At 47.3% G+C, this 16,675-nt stretch overlaps 1 protein-coding gene across 1 annotated transcript; it reads right to left on the bottom strand.

The window, feature by feature from the left end:
- Window positions 1–955: 955 nt before the first annotated feature.
- Window positions 956–16,213, bottom strand: LOC149348208 (uncharacterized). Its single transcript, XM_089585766.1, has 5 exons — window positions 15,986–16,213; window positions 14,811–15,002; window positions 13,083–13,216; window positions 1,864–2,145; window positions 956–1,273 (listed from the first exon to the last, which is right to left on the bottom strand). The coding sequence occupies exons 2-5, from the start codon at window positions 14,977–14,979 to the stop codon at window positions 1,067–1,069; spliced, it is 792 nt and encodes a 263-aa protein (XP_089441892.1). The 5' UTR covers window positions 14,980–15,002; window positions 15,986–16,213; the 3' UTR covers window positions 956–1,066.
- Window positions 16,214–16,675: the final 462 nt, after the last annotated feature.

Consider the following 16,675-nt stretch of genomic DNA (forward strand, 5'->3'; position numbering starts at 1 on the left):
GGTTTAATGTATACACCGACGCCGAATAGCCTTTAAGTCCAATGCCTCTAGGGTAAATGCATTTAAGTCAGGCGCCTTTAATTCAAAGGTAGTTAGGGTGTAAGCCTTTAGGGTAAACACCTTTGACGTAAAGGCCTTCACCCTTGATGCCTTATCGGCTGCTGACCCGAAAGACGTGGGTTTCGTCCCGCCCGCGGCAGTCGAATTTCGATGGGGGCGCAATTCTAGAGGGCCTTGTAGTGTGCGATATCAGTGCACGTTAAAGAACCCCAGGCGGTCGAAATTTCCGGAACCCTTCACTACGGCGTCCCTCATAGCCTGAGTCGCTAAAATAAACTAAGCCTTAATGCCTTTGCCCTAAAAGCCTTTCACCTAACGGCCTTTACCGTTAAGGTGTTGAACCTGCAGGTCTTTGACCAAAAGACCTTCACTCTGAATGTTTTTGAGGAAAAGGTCTACAACTGAAGGCTTTTCCGTAAAGATCTTTAACCTAAAGGCTCTTGAGGCATTAGTACTGGTTACTAACTTGTACTGACTAGTGAACAAATATACTTTAGTAGCCCACAATCAGACAAATGCTTCTGCATTCGCAACACCTAACCACTTGTGTGTGCTCTCCGTAATTTTTCTTTTCAGTGTTGCCTGGGCTTCTCGTGAGTGTAGGCGTGTGGAGGGGGATTGTGAGTGAATGAGTGGGGGTAGGGATTTCTGGAGGATGGAGGTGGGTGATTGCAGTTGGGTGATGCTTCTGCAGGGTGAAGGTGGGTTTTTTGGTGTAGGGTGAGATTTTTGAGGGAGGTAATGGGTAGAGAGGAAAGTTGGGTAAGAAGCGGACGGAGTCATTTTGAGATTTTGTGAAGATGAAGGTAGTAGTGCTTACGCATTGAAAAGTTAAAAAAAAATGACACTCATAGTGAGCTGTATTAAATACCTAAAGCCAGAGTCGATATATAATCCATATATTTTGCAGACATTACGATGCAAGCTATGACCTACGAAACCCTTAGCGTCGTGAGGAGTGTGCGAAACTCGGTGCCAGCTGAATTAAAACTTTTTATTTGTGCTTCTACTTCACTCGACCATTTTGCACTCGTTTCTCGGAAAACGGGACCCTGGTGGATGTTTTCTCAGAGAAGCTCTCCGAGCGGGATGTCCACCGTCCGCTAGGCGTCGCTGTCCATTGAGACGTGACGTCATTGCCAGATTCTGCTTCCGATCTTGACTGGTAGGGTGTTGTTGACCAAGGCTCCAAAGAGAACACATCGCTGGGTGTCTTAAAAAAAAAGACAAAACAAGGAAATGCAGGCATCAAGTTGGAACCGTTTCAAATGCAAAGTTGGGGGCACAAAAACATGTACTGCAGCTAAATGAATTATGTTATCACTGCAAGTACCGACGCTAGCCGATTGAGCCCGTGCCTTTTAAGAATCAAAACTACCTCATCGCTGCAAGCAGGGAAATTGGCAGCGACCTCCGAAAGACCCTCATCTTACAGTAGCATCCCACTAAGTTTCTTTAGAGGAGCTACAAAATGATTGTGAAACACCGAGCTGCCGTGGTGGCTCAGTGGTTATGGCGCTCGGCTGCTGACCCGAAAGACGTGGGTTCGGTTCTCGTTGTGGCGATCGAATTTCGACGGAGGTGAAGTTCTGGACGCCCGTATACTGTGCGATGTCAGTGCACGTTAAAGAACTCCACGTGGTGAAAACATCCGGAGCCCTTCACTACGGCGTCTCTTATAGACTGGGTCGCTTTGGGACGTTAGACCCCTAAGAAACAAAAAAAAAAACACAATTTCGAAACACGCAAACTGAAATAACCACAGTTGATTAGGAGGCAATGTAGGCCTCTGCCAGCACTTACAACTGGAGACTCGAATGGATGAGATTGCCAAGTCTCTGCGGACAGGCGTTCTGTGGGCTCATCTCTGAGCACGGGAGGCGGTGGCATTACAGGAGGCGCGCCCCCATCGTCCCTGGCAGGCTTGTAGACCGGAGGTTCCGGCACCAAAGATCGCCGTGGCAACATCCGGGTGTCGCGAAGGATGCTGACCGACGCAGGGTCTTCAAGTCGCGTGCTTATCAGGAGGCTAGGAGAAACCAGTCGCAGGAATTGCGGCTCGACCGGTTGCTCAAGGTCGGTATCCTGCGCAAGTAGGCGGTACATCATCATCACCGCGAACAGGTAGCTGGGCTCGCATTATGCTATCTACAACGGAGAGAGAACTGTTCAATTATTGTTCCAAATTTCTTTAATGCAGCTTCCTGGCAAGATTGCGCCACCAAGTTGCGGTTCTTGTCTGGAGTCGCCCGACTGCTTCACGTCTTTGTACAGCACACCTTGAGGGTGATGGGAGGAACACTGCGTCCCCGTATTCGTCGGCTACTGAGCCGGAGTACACGGGTTCGCACCCGGACACTGCGGCCGATTTTCTATGGAGGCGCTGTGCGATGTCAGTGCACGTTAAAGATCCCCAGGTGGTCGAAATTGCGGAGACCTCCACTACGGCACCTCTGTCTTCTTTCACTCCCAAGTTTTCCATTCTTCCGTCAGGCGGTTGAGGTGTTCACCCAGAAGTAAGCCAAGTTAATGCTCTATTTCCTTTTCATGAAACTTTTTTCACGGGCCTATGGTAATAAAAAAAAGTCCAGGGGGCACTTTGGCACACTAAACTGCTTCAAGGCGGAAGCCTTTCCTGGAGCACTGTTAGGCATTGACTGAGAGACTGTTTGTTATTGACTAGTGTTTTATTTGGCTGTGTACTTTAACTGCGCATTAAAACTACACACTTTCAGAGGTGCGTTTCACTTCTCCCCTAGTGCGTCTCTCTATCTGCTTCTTCGACTTCGGCTGTATCCACGACTTCCGCAAAGTTTAGGTCGGGGGAGATTTCCGTAGATGGCTCATGCCCGGTGAATTCTTTATGTTTGATCGGGTCTACGTCGACTACTACCGCCTTGTGGTCACTGAAGTGGAGTGATATGTAGTCTAGATCTTTAACGCTGGGGTGGGTTCTGAAGACCAAATCCAAGCAGCTTCCGTACTTGGTGGTAGCTTTGTCCCGTGGAGTAGACAGGTGCAGACCCAGAGATTTCTGCATTCCATCTAGGAAGTCTTGATGCGTTCTGGCATCCTGGTTGAAGTCTCCTACCACTATCATTGGGCCAAACTTGAACCAGCTTGGTAGCACTCGTCCCATCAATTCATGGCCAGCCCGTTGGGATATGTGAGGTGACAAGTAGACGCACACCACGTTGAGTCCACTTTCGAGCTTGACACCGCACACTTCCCCCCCATCAAAGTGAAAGTCGTCAAACTGTAGCGGTGTTAGGTTGACGTCTGGGTGCGCGTAAATGGCAACTCCCGCTGCTTGGTTGGAAGCACGACTTGCTCCTGTAACGTAGTGAAAGCCTTTGATCTCAACTGGTGCCACCAAGGGATTCATCCATGTTTCAGTTAGACAGAGAACCTTGCACCGAGCCAAGACATGGTCATGTGCGACGTCTTGACCGTGTAGCGACCGTGAACGTACATTCACACAAGCTAGTGGAAGCTGTGATGCTTCCATGATCGCATTGCACCGCTGGGTGATTGTAGTCAAGCGATGCTCGTTTAGACGCCTGAACTCGTCCATGAGGCTGCGGTTTGGGTTGCTAGTCAAGCCGTGGCGGAACTTGGCCGTGCTCGTCGGCAAATTTGTTTTTGAGGAAAGGAAATGAATCTGTCTCGCATATCTCGGTGACACCTGAACCTCACCGGAAGAAGGGAGGGACATGAGAGTGAACGAAGATACCGTATTCAGTACACGCGGCTTTGAAAATGGTTTTTTGAGGAAAGGAAATGTATCTGTCTCTCATATCTCGGTGTACACCTAAACCTCGCCGTAACGGGAAGGGAGAAAGACGGGAGTGAACGAAGACACCGCAATCACTAGACGCGCCTTTGTTCATTCCAAATCATCGAGCTGGCGTGGCGAAGTGGTAGCGTGCTCGTCTCGCACTCCGGAGACCGGGGTTCGATTCTCAACCTCTGAAAATTTCCTACTTTGTTTTATTTGTTTATCTGGTCTGACTAGAAAGGCTAATTGGTTAAGTAAGTCCCACTAACTTGGAGCATCACTATACGATCCCTTTAATTGGTTGCATGGTTAGTAGCCAAAGTACAATTGCCCCCGATTGAAATTCGCGCACTGTGACGTGACGACCGTTTCGACCAACTGAAAAGCGTGACATTTTCTGTCGACAACTTCTGCTTACAACGATGAGGCATTAAAGGCTTCCGCCTTAATAATTGGTTATAGGGAAAGAAAGATGCAGTAACTGACTCACCTCTCACTGGACACATTAGTCGAGTAGGGGAAGAGGTCATTAAGAAAGCGAAAGAAACCAGAGCAAGATGGGCTGCACTGAAGGGCTCCGGATTAATTTTGAAGATCAGTAGCACGTTCTGCTGGGCGAGTTGATTCATCTTGGTAATGTAAAGGCTTTTAGCGCAAAACGACTAAGAAAGGACAGGGATAGAACACAGACACAGTCTGTGTTCTAGAACACAGTCTGTGTTCTATCCCCGTCCTTTCTTAGTCGTTTTGCGCTAAAAGCCTTTACATTACTAATTTTGAAGAGCTTCACCATGCGCTTACATCGCACAACACATGCGCGCCTTTGTCATAAGTAGCTGACAGCTTAGCATTTTCGTCATTTGTCTTCCTTGTTTTAATCCCCTTTCATTTTTGTTCCTTTTCCCTTTGTAGTCGAGTAATTTATTAATTTTATTTGCTGAATTTGAATATTTGCTTTTTATAATTTGAAAATATTTAGACAAGATCTCATGATTTTTTTCGGCGTGCTGCACTACTGCTGTAAAGAGAGCTATGTATAACCACTTCCTGATGCTCTTCGTGTTGGTGGCAGCATGTTGGGGTTAAGCGAACTTCTAAAACATTCTCATCTGAAACCCTGCTGCGTCCATTGCAACTTTGTTTCTAGGGAAAGAATTTTAGCCTACGGCTACTCTCAATTTAGCTAACATTTTGGGAAATTATTTGTCTAATATGTTACTACTGCGTCACAGTGCCCCATTTCAGCAAACTTGTATTAATTTTCGCCCTCTAAACTTCGCGCGTTGCAACTGCGAAGCTGCGCAGTTTGCGAAAATCCACGACGCCATGCTTCCAAATCTTTCGGGAATCCATTTCTGCTTCAATTTTGTATGGCAACTCCGCTGGCTGACAGCTTTAAGTTGGGCCCTTCGTCTTCGTGTAAGACCCTGTTAAAGTAGTTACTTGCGCCGGAAACAGATATCTAAAAGTCAAGTGAAAACCGACCACTACCCAGATATGCGCCTTCCAGATCGCCCCCCCCCCCCCCCCCCCCCCCTACAGTCCGGTGAAAACAAAGGCCGGAAAAGAAGGGCGCCACTGATAAATTATAGCTTCTCGTTGTAGCAGCACATGCGGGCTCTTACTTTTGACTACTGTGCTTTTTGACAGGCAAACCTAGACGTGTGTTCATAACGCGACTGCGTGCACTATGCGAACAAATACGGTATTTCAGCGCTTACATTGACTTTGATCGTCAAAATGAGTTGATGCGTGCGCATTTCAAGTTAGCGAACTTTTACATTAGAGGGCATTTCCTCAGGGTACTGTGGAGTTTCTTCATGTGGTTCTTGCATTGTAGCGGCTTGTCACGGATTGATAAAACGTTCACCCTCGCCACTTTCCCGAGGAACTAAAGTGCACACGTCATCCCAGGTCGTTCAAGCTTGAAATATTAGGAACGTGGCGAGGCGCATTACCAAGCGTTTAACATGCTACGCGGGGCATTTTCTAAGCCGCCAGCGCTAGCCCTACAGTCTTGCGTGAAACAAGAAAACAAAGGATGACGAAAAGGAGCAGTGAGAAGGGGGTATGAGGAACGGGGACGTTGTCCCTATAGGTATGGCGAAAACCGGTGCACTACTTGGAGGGTACGAGCCTTCACATTTACTCAGGCCCACTCTATCTTTACGCTCCACCTGTTCCCTTTCTAGGGCTCAGTGTTTGCAGCTCTCTTCAGGCGGATGTCCTCCGATTCTGTTGAGAGGTGGAAGTGCGCCAATGCCTTCTTCTCTGTAGCAAGTCCTAAGTGGCGAAATACTCCTAGTGTCGCAGAGGTAATCTGTTACTTTCTGTTTTCGTTCGGCTTGTCAGAGCATCGGAATAGAGAAGGAGTCTCCATCAGTGTGGAGAGGAGGGATACGTATCTAAACTCAACGATCCTATCCTGCTCCTACCGTTTGGGGCATATTCACGCGTCTTGCAAGCGTTGCTCAGTGTCTATAGATATCCACGACTTCTTCTGTATACAGGTGCACTCGAGAGTTCGGCAAACACACTGCACCGAAGCGGATACTCCTTTCCCTGGGCAACAACAACGAAAGGACGGGGTCGGGGCGTTTGCCCTCTCTGTTGCGTCGGCTGACCTTTTCCACAGGTAGACGACGGGTAAACACAGGCGAAAGGAATCGCGCAAATGACAAACAAAATTGAGTGCTTCTCCGAACGATGGAGTCGCTAGGTTTCCCTACGCGTGTTAAGATGCTCTTCGAGGAAAAAAAAAAAAAAGACATCATTCAGATCACACTTGGATGACGCGTAGAGCGTGAATGTCGTCATCCGTACCGATTCCGGGTGTCGATAGGATTGGCGCAGGGAACGTGCAGATTATTAGAGGCATTGTAGCAGTGTTAGGAAACTTTTTGTTAGTCTGCATGGCGGCCGCAGCTATGCTACTTGTATCCAAAAGCGGCCTTGTTCATGGAGGTGTGCGAAAAGTAGATTCCAGCTCCTGCCATTTGTTTTGTGCATATAATCAATCAGGGTTATCGTTAACTCATGCGACTGGCGCATACTTCCACAGCATCTCTTTGAGACTGAAATGACAATAGCGCTACAGCGAGACATACACAAGAAAGACTGACGGGATTCGAACTGTGGTCCTCTTGCACGTGCAGCGGATGCTCGACCGCGTGGCTCCGATCCTGGCACCCTGGCGCCGAGCGAGCCGCCATTGGAAACTGAAGCTGGCAACGTTTAACACTAGAAGCTTACCCTCTCAGGCTAGCCTAGCAGTCCTCTTTGAGGAACTAGAGGGTATTAAATAGGTTTTCATAGGGGCTTAATGAGGTTAGGATTAGGTGCGGAAATCTCTAAAGTTTGTCCAAGTTTCGCATCGAGTAGTTAAGACTGCCATAAAAAAAAAAAAAAAAAAACGAGTGGGGGAGGTTCTTGACGATAGCATACAAGTTAATGGCAAAAAATGCAAGCCTGCCGACTGGAGATATGCGGATATATTCATTGTTACAATGCAATCTGACGATATATGAAAAAAATTGGTTTCATAATGCAATGTTTGGCTACAATTCCGCAGCACACGAGAGCACGGGCGAATCGCCATTCTTTCTTCTCTACGGCCGAGACCCGGACCAGCCTAGTGAAGTGCCAGAGGGCCCCCGTCGTGTCCCATACGCTTCACTGGACGACTATAAGGTTGAGCTAGAATCGCGCTTGCAAGTGGCGAGGGACATCGCAAAGGAGGCCTTAAAGAAAGCGGTGAGGCGCAGGAAGGAGGTGCACGATCGCGGTGCTAGAGACGCGCCGTTTGATGTGGGGGACAGCGTGTACATCGAAAACTGCCAAAGACAGATCGGGTTGGCTCGTAAGTTCCAGACGAGGTGGAGAGGACCGTGCGAGGTTGTCGAGAAGCTTTCTCCGGTAAACTTCAGGGTCCGAGACGTGAACCGCCGCTTGATAAGGATACACGCAAATCGCCTCAAGTCGGCACCGGTTCAGTATTCACGAAATGAGGAGGGGGAAAGCGCAGATTTTGATGGGGACCGAAGTGAAGCGGAGCGCGCAGATTGTTCGCAAGAAACGCCCTCTCCTGCATTTGTTCGGCAAGCGCCAGAGGTTACGGCAGGAATGCCACCGGATTTACTTCATGCATTGCTGGAGGAAGGAGCGCGCGAGGTTGCCGCGCATATAACGCCAAGAACAACTACCGGTTAAAAAATGCACTTGACCAGAATTTCTGGCTATATTTTGCTGTTGCGGCACGCTTGCTGCGGGTTTGGCATGCTCCCTTTTTTTTATTTACGAGATTCGCTGGCGCATGTCGTTTTTTTATTGTCTTGACAAATTAGTTCTCTGCTATGCTCATTGTTTTTGTTTCTACATTTTTGTAGGTTGTTTTTTGTATGGTGTGCCACTAGCAAAATCGTAGGATTGTTCTGGGTACCTGGAATAGGAATCGATCAGTTCGTTTATTTATTGAGTGATTACTGTTATTATTAAATTGGCGCCTGAATAAGGGCTCCTGCCTACTTTTCACACACGCGATACGGCGTATGCTGTACGGACGCAAGAAAATGATCTCCATCAAATAGCATTGGTCATCTTAGCTTGCTGTTTTATTTATTACTTGGCAGCGCACTGTTTTTCTCATCATCGGAACAAACTGCTCCGCCGAGGCCCCGCTGGCATTTACCGAGAGAATCAACACCACCACTTCTACGCTTTCACGGCCGCACAACCTGCGGAATCTCGTTACCTATGCAGCAGTTCTCGCGAGTGAAACGCGATCCTGCGAGAAGCCATAGCGAGGAGAGCAATATACGAGGCGAACAACGTGAATGTTTTATCGTGCGTTTAGCATGCAGAAGCGAAGTGCGTTAAGAGATATATGTAGAGAAACGAGAAATAAAACGGCTAGAAACAAGTGTTTTGGTCTTATCAAAATAAGAAGCAGCCAAAAACGATGCCTTCCTTTCTGCTCGGGGCGTCCATGGTCCACGGTAACGCGGGAGAAATTTCATCAACCACCGTGGTGTTGCCGGATAGCGTCGATACGAGATGGTCTGTTCCGCTGCGCGCAGGAGGCGGCGAGAATGCTTTATTCATTCAAGCTGCTGTTCTCTGAAGCACAACTGTACGCGGAATAGGGCTTCTGACGGTCTTTCGTCCATGCGTGTGGTATATGAATGGAAACAGAATTTTTTTCTCTGCCGCCGGGTCCAATTTTTTTACGGAGGAGGGAGGAAGGAGTGGCACGAAAAACAACATTCTGAATAATGGGCCCGTATGCGAGCGCTTGGTTTCCCATATGTGGCGAAAATTGGGGTCTAGAAGACTAAAGTGAAGACAATGATGTCAGCAGAACCAGAACAGTGTAACATTTCCTTCTCCGGTTTGTTTATATTTCATTTCTAGCAATACGAGAAACGGGTTCAGTTGATTATGCGTTGTGGCCTGAATGCATCTAATACAGACCGAATGTACGAAGGCATACTGAATTATGCAACGAGCCGTAACCGCAATTGACAGCTGAGTTATTATTTTACAAAGGGATATTTAAAGGCTAATAGTATATGGGCGCAGCCACTGGAAATGCGCCTGCATGCCAAATTTTTTCCTTCTAGGCCCCTGTGCCTAGCTGCCTTCTTATGAACGTATACTCATCTGTAGTAAACGTTAATGATGGCTTGCTAATTTAACTTTCTCTGTTGCTGGCGATAAAGTATGACTCCTTCTTTGTCTGTCTTTAGACAGTACACAGGTTCTTTCAAAAAAGGGTGTGCAGTTTTGGAATCTTCTACCTACAGCGATCAGCAAGTGTTCGTGATACGCTTATCTGTTGCGAGGCGATGCAGTGCTCGCGCCCCCTTTGTTTTGGTCAATGACAGGACTGCACCACAAAAGTGAAACAGCAAAAAAAAAAGAAATATGAAGCAGCAAGCAACCTCCACCTAACAAACGTTTGTGTGTATCGCACACCGCAATATGCGTCGTCACTCGCACGTTTGCCACTGTTGCTTACCTTCCTAGGCATTGGTTAACAGAATTACTTTCCACGTGCCAAACAGGCCAGATCAGGAGTCCTTGAAGCTCTTATAAGAGAAAACTAGAAAGCAACCAAGACGACAGGACCAATATACTTTGGTCATTTCTTAAGCAATCAAACTGCGCACCTTAATGAAGTAAGTCGAAAATCGGCATAGCCGGCTGGCTGTATTCTAGGCTCTAAAAAAATTGAAGACAGTTGTATATCTAAACAACAATTGTAAGCGTAAGGCTGGAGATGGTTCGTGCGGAGTGCCGTACATGTTATTCCAACGAGCGGTTGTTTACTGCATCCCTTTATCTTCTAATTCCAGGTTCGTGGGGTGAGCTGGCCGCTGCCTTAACTAAAGGTTGCGTCAGCACTTCAACACCTGGAAACTAATGAACGCGCCACGAACAGTTCAAGACAGCTGCAGAAGAATTAGAAAGTGTGCGCCACGATTTGAAAGAATGCATGAAGAGGGTGGAAAGGATGAAGAAGCTGTGAAATATCGGAGGCACACTTAATCGCCAGCAACAGAGAAAGTTGTATTAGCCGGCCGGCAGCAGCGATGATTCCTGGTGAAGTTAGGATCATACGAAAACGGCTAGGCGCAGGTGAATAGAAGGGAAAAAAATGCCACACATGCGCGTTTCCAATGCTAGCACTTAAGTTCCATTTGCCATCTCTTTTTGTAGAATAAAAATGCAGATGAGAATTGCGTTACGTATCGCAGTGCTATTCCTTACCTCTTTGTCCATTCGATTTTTAGTGAGCGCATTCATGTTGCAATTGCATTCTATTAAGCGTTTATAGGGCGGGTGTTTAATGGCTAGTGCTCCCATCCACAAATGTAATATTTCCGCAATTATATATTTCAGGCATTCTTAGTAAACAGACAAGAGTGGACAGTGAGCCACGGGTTGGTATGGACGAGTCATAAAATTTAAGAAAAGAAAGAAAACCTGCACCTTAATCAGGGTCGAAGATATGACGATGCGCTGTGCATGATAATCACCATGTGTAAGTAAATATCAAGACAAAGGCGTCTGCTCTGGTGCTGCAAGTCGGCGCATAATTTACCTTAACAATGCCTGTGGCCGTAATTCCCAGCAGCAAATCCCTCTTTGCCTTCGGATTTGTGTGTCTTATTGAAGCCACTATTTCAGCAGACCATTAAATCTCAATAAAACACATAAAGACAGGCAATGCATTCAGTCGGTGACTAACACCTGCTTGTTTCACAACGCAGATCCGGTTTCAAACCTTTTCTTTCCTGTTTACCAGCTATTATAATTGTTATGAACAGTCTTCTTAACCAGAAAGTGGTTTCTACATATTTCTACGCTGTTTTCAAAATTCACCACCAGGGTTCAGAACTGCGTTCTTTCGCGCCTTTTTTATGTATCTGAGCAACATCCACCTCACTTTTTTGCCACTCACGTGTATGACGAGACGTGAGTGACAAGTATATCGTGACAGAGAAAGTTTCTCTTCATTAGTAACTCCTGCAAGTCGATTACTGTTTTCCTGCTGTAGCAAACTCGAAACACGGTGTGACGTGCAACTCGCATCATTGCTCTACATATAATTAACAAGAGCACAACGATTATTTGTGCCCTCTATACAGAAAAGCCGTCGTTCTGGAACGACAAAGCCATTCATGACGGCCGGTGCCCACGTGTCCGATCTCGCCGACAGTATCTCCCGCGAACCTGAGCTCCGATAAGCGAATGAACGCTGTCACGCATTCAGGCAGTTGCGGTTCACTGGACCGTGCTCGTCGGGGAACTTTCAGCCGAGAGGTGGAAGGAGAAAAAAAGGTAGACAAAGAAAGGTAAAGCCACTCCCCTAGCTACACCATGGGGCCATGATGAAGGCCGACTGCAAGCATAAGTGGCTTCCCGTTCATCCCGGAAGCTTCTGTCAAGTGTGCATCATGCCACGTCAGTCTGGTTGATTGCATTAGCTGTGGTTGCATGTATTCTTCGTTTACTTTTGGCTGCGGACGCTTCCGATATTTGTCTGCTCTTGGCATCGCGTAATGTCAAGTGATGTAGAAGGACTTGGCATTGTTGGTAACCTCGGAAGCCAAATGGGTCGCACTCACTGCGGGAGATTGTTCTAGTATCAGGCGATACTAGAACAGAAATGCTAGAAATGCTAGAAACAGAAAGTGCTAGAAATGAAATTGCCGAAGTGGAAAATTAAAGACGTAATAAAATTAGAAGATCTGTATTGCGCTGTCATTTTTTCTCTTAATGAGAGCATGAGAAGTCTCCTCGGGCAACAAATGCGGCGTCGGTCACATAAAGTTCAGGACCGGTAGTGACGTCATCAAACCGGAACTGACAACTCCGCTGCATCCTTGTCGTCACTTCTAGACACCTTCAGGGAAACATCTAACCACCAGCTAGAAGACGCGAGGAGATGTATAATTGCATGTAGACATAGTGTAATGGTAAGCAGACACAACTGTGAAAGAATGACACAAACGATGTAAAGGCATCAACAGCTCCTAATTCTACAGCACTTCCAACGCATAATCTAATTAGGTGTTCTTGTGAGGTTTTGCTCCCGCACATGTTCTGATTTGTAAACATTTTTGATATCAAGTACTGCCCATCGTATGCCTCATCTTCGGAACTCGTCTGTACGTGCAACATATTGTAGCGCTGGCTACACTGCACAAATGGGAAAATGGTGCGCTTTTTGATACGTGGTTCACCAAGTAACAGAGGAAAGAGCTTCTATGTTCTGCGACAAGCTACTATGGAATATTTTGTGGCCAAAGCTGTTGGTTTACATACAGTGCATATGCTATATTGGCTCACAGCTGACGTGACCCATGATCGTTTATTGAAAGCTGAGCATGCAAAACATTGCGTCATAAACTCGTTATTAACTATATGCACTGTTCGGGATGGCGCCGGTGGGTGGCGGGAACCAAGGGAATACATTACGCCTTAAGGAAATATTGTCACCGATATGTTAGCTATATGTCACGCATAATATTTTTTTCCCATTGATTTTGTCTTACCTTATGTGGAAGATAGACCTCTGCTGTCATCGGCAACAGAGTAATGCAGAGAAAGAAAGTATTTCTTTTCGTTTGAGCGCGATGTTCTATGTATCTGCGGTAAGTGCTAACTTCTCCGAGGAGAGCAACCTCTGTAATCGACAGCGACTTCCTATATGCTGCGCCAACAAGCAACGATAACTGACCCTTTCAGGTGACGGAGAGACGTGCCTTTCGCCAATGTGCCTCTTGGCCAGACAAGCGGAGGCCACGATGACAGACGCGGCAGCCAGGAACATCGCTGTCAGGGCACCCAGGAGGGCGGGAGAGTACGACGTGCCTGCAATGGCGAGGTGGACGCACTGGTTATCGCGTACGCCTTGGCGCCAAAACAGTAGCGTTTTGAGAATGGTTCAACAGATTGACTTCTTGGACAGACTGGTGCATGCTTGACGGTGCATTACAGCGCAGGCAAGACAAGGATGAAACAGTAGAAAGGACAGCGCATTTATACACTTTTTTATAGGTTTGAGGCGTGCCTACGCTAGCGTCACTTCAAAGCCATTCGTTTGTCTCTCTTGAAATCAATTTTCTAAGCAGCGAAAAATTCTCTCACTTTTTCAATAGAACCAAACCGCGTTCTATTTTCTCAAAGACTTTAAGGCAATGAGCCATGGCCCGAGCAGAAGCCTTGCGGAACCTGTGTCAGGTTTGCAACTGAATTTTTCCAAGCATGCGCAGTGCTTTGGCAGCAGCTTCTTTCATCTTATGAAGCGACAAGCGCGAATACCTAATGACATGAACTTCGGCGTGGGGCAAGCTGTAGGCTGTATTCTTTTTTTCACGGACGTATTAACTAGGAGTGAGAAGGGAGTCAACTGACCTCTAGCTGACTCACTTTTAAGGGTAGGGTATGTTCCCCAAGTCTTGAGATTGATTTCGATTACTAAATATACAGAATGCTTACTTTTGGCAACGAAAGCATATTCCGACCGCAAAACATGGTAACCGATGCAGTTAGCAATGAGAGGACGCTTTTAGAAGCTGCAATGGAGGTCTTAAGCGAATAGAGTAGGTTGAAGCCTCGTTAAAAAACTTCGTTAACTGCTTGAACTGAGCATTTTTGAAGAGAGAATTTGCTTGCGCGTAAACAACCACAATATTTCATATTTTTATTGCCCACAGCTAGGGCACAATACCCTGCCCCTAAAAGTGAGTGCGTTAGAGGTCAGCTACGCCTTTTTTGTTCCCATACACAGTAATTAGTGTTTAGAGTGTAGCGAACACCCTCCCTGGTAGCTATGCCAATAGGATGTTGATCTCCAGGGCGTGTGATCGAATGCGGTCAGGGTGGCCAGATATCGGTGACGGAGAAACGCAGAAGACGTCCGTGCTCTGTGGGGTTTAAGAGAGTTTTGGTACCACCGTTCGGTAAGTGTGCCCAATAAGGTAGCTGCTAATGTACGGCAAAGGAGCTAGGCATGACCGGCAACTGTAACAGGTGCAATGAGCAACAGTATTTGACGTCCGCCTTCGAGACTGTGCTAAAACGCTCTATTAGTGCACGTTAAAAGGCCTCGGTGCTCCTAACTGAACCGGAGCCGTTCATTACGGCGCCTATCATAGTCCATACGAAGCGTTTTGGACACTGCTTGGAAGTTTGATTAACTTTGTCTGAGCATTACAGTCTCGTTCCGCTATATCGTGTCTCTTGTCCACGACCCTTGTATGCGATTTAGGTAGAGCAGATAATGTACGAGCTCCGACATTGTTGAATTCGATTGCAATAATTACAGAAGATCAATGCCAACGTGTAGGGCTCATCGCATTACTCGTTTGACGTCGGCGTGTATATCGTGCGACAGCCACCAAGCTCAGCCCTTTGTCTGCGCCACTAGCTCTCATCACGGTCATACATGCTGGAGAACACCGACCATGGGGCGGCTGCAGGGAGTAGACCGTGCTGGTGAAGATTGGAAGGCGGTTTCCGTCCAGATCCATGACCACCACTGCGCCCCGGTCGATGCGCTCCTGGAGGTCTCTTCTTGCCGCCAGGAGAGCGGGCTTATCCAGTTCCAGTGTAGGCGTCTTCACTGGGACCATGTCTGCGTCCACGAGAATGCTCCCTGCGAGAAAAATGGGAGGGAGTTAATGACGGCAAAGGCGGAGAGGTCGGCCTGAGGGACCATGACCCTAAACTAATAAATCTCCTCTTGGTGAAGGGGAAAAAGAATGAAAAATAGGAAAAGTGCAGATGGAAGGTAGTGATGTCTTAATGCGTTGAGTTGAGTTGCATGGATATTCCGGACAGTGCACATACCAACGCACATATAGGCGTGCCCACACCTCTCAAGCGAGATGCGCTACAACAAAAAATAATGGATAAAAAAAGGAGTGCTACGAGGAGAATGCTTCCCGTCTCGAACATCAAACAAACCGTTAGACCTCAAGGTGAACAGGTCGACGAACTTTTACAAAGATAACCGCCCAAAGGATTGTGTACTGTAAACGAGGAGTGCTGGGAGCAAGAACTCCATGGTTCACGGGCAGGTTAATGGTAATACTTTGCAAGAGGGCTTAATCTACAAGGACCTTCTGGGCCGTGCAGTTACTGCTGTCCAGTATGTGTTATCTGCGATCATGGGATTCACGTAAGCCTGCGGCATGAAAGCCTAGTGAACATGGCAAAAGGGGCTGTTGTAGAAGTCTAATATATTTATCACGCAGGCTTCATCTGCTCTGTGGGTAAATAAAACTCTAGGGATTACCAAAGTGCACTTTAATCACACCAGGCATCCTTAAAAATGTTTGTTCAGAGTTGCTTCGCATACCCCTTGTGATACGTTGCCGTATAGGTTGCAGTATACGTTGCAGTAAACAGACGAAGAAGAAAAGAAGGACACTCACAAGCAGGCGTACACCATCAATCTCTTATTCTTGTACACAGGCGAAAAAGTCCTCCGCCTAGAAGAACACACTGAAAAGCAGCGTAAGTGCTCAAAAACAAAATATGTACTCAGCTATTTTGGCTTCGTGTCTAGGATCCGTGGACACGTCCTTCAACTAAGCTTCCTCTAAAAGGAAGCACACACCGGAACTCCTAACTTACCGGGCCTGACTCGAACGTTTCGGATTCCAGGAAGCGGAACTCTGAGCAGGACGCTCAGCTGCCGCCGGATGTGCTCCCGGAACTGCCATTCGCGGCCGCGGACACAGCTGTTGTAGCTGGCGTCTAGTCCCAGCCGCACGCGGACGCCATTGACGCTCGGGTACGCTTCCGGTGACTGCACGGTGGGGGACACTTCCGGTTTCTTTCTTCCGGTTCCCTAGAAGTTAAGGGTGCGGTACAGACTGTTTGAAGGAACGTGCTGGCTTATTCCCCCCCCCCCCCCCCCCCCCCTTCCCCTGAGGTATGGGATAGCTACTTTAGGGGTTCTACGTTTCATGGAATTTGAAGACAGTTTTACAGCAGAAAGTAGGTAACTTCGTATGGCAGCTGGGTGTAAGTAGACGTGAAAATAATATACTAGGGAATAGTGTGCAGAGGAATTAATGACACGCGGCTAATGGAAATGCACTATGATTTTTTTTAAAGCTTACAGGGAAGCCGATACTGACATTTGAAAGCTCCAAAGCTGGAGGATGTGGTTTGTTCTCTCGACTACTGGTGATTTGCTGCTCCTTTTTAAAGTGTTTGTTTTCTCTTTCTAAATTCCGCCCAGTAATATCAGGCTCTTCCCTGTTTTGCATCCGTGTGGAAAGTCCTGCTTGTGGATAAGCGCCAATCTCCAAGGGCACG

This window comes from Amblyomma mixtum, chromosome 4 (genome assembly GCF_055824585.1).
Source record: "Amblyomma mixtum isolate Tamu chromosome 4, ASM5582458v1, whole genome shotgun sequence".
Taxonomy (NCBI): Eukaryota; Metazoa; Arthropoda; class Arachnida; order Ixodida; family Ixodidae; genus Amblyomma; species Amblyomma mixtum.

Excerpts from the sequence above, each read along its gene's own strand:
- LOC149348208 (XM_089585766.1), bottom strand. The coding sequence starts at position 14,979 with ATGGTCCCAGTGAAGACGCCTACACTGGAACTGGATAAGCCCGCTCTC. Across the intron at positions 13,217-14,810 it reads CTCCCTGCAGCCGCCCCATG|GCACGTCGTACTCTCCCGCC; the intron begins GTCGGTGTTCTC and ends TCGCCATTGCAG. Across the intron at positions 1,274-1,863 it reads ATCCATTCGAGTCTCCAGTT|ACACCCAGCGATGTGTTCTC; the intron begins GTAAGTGCTGGC and ends TTTTTTTTTAAG.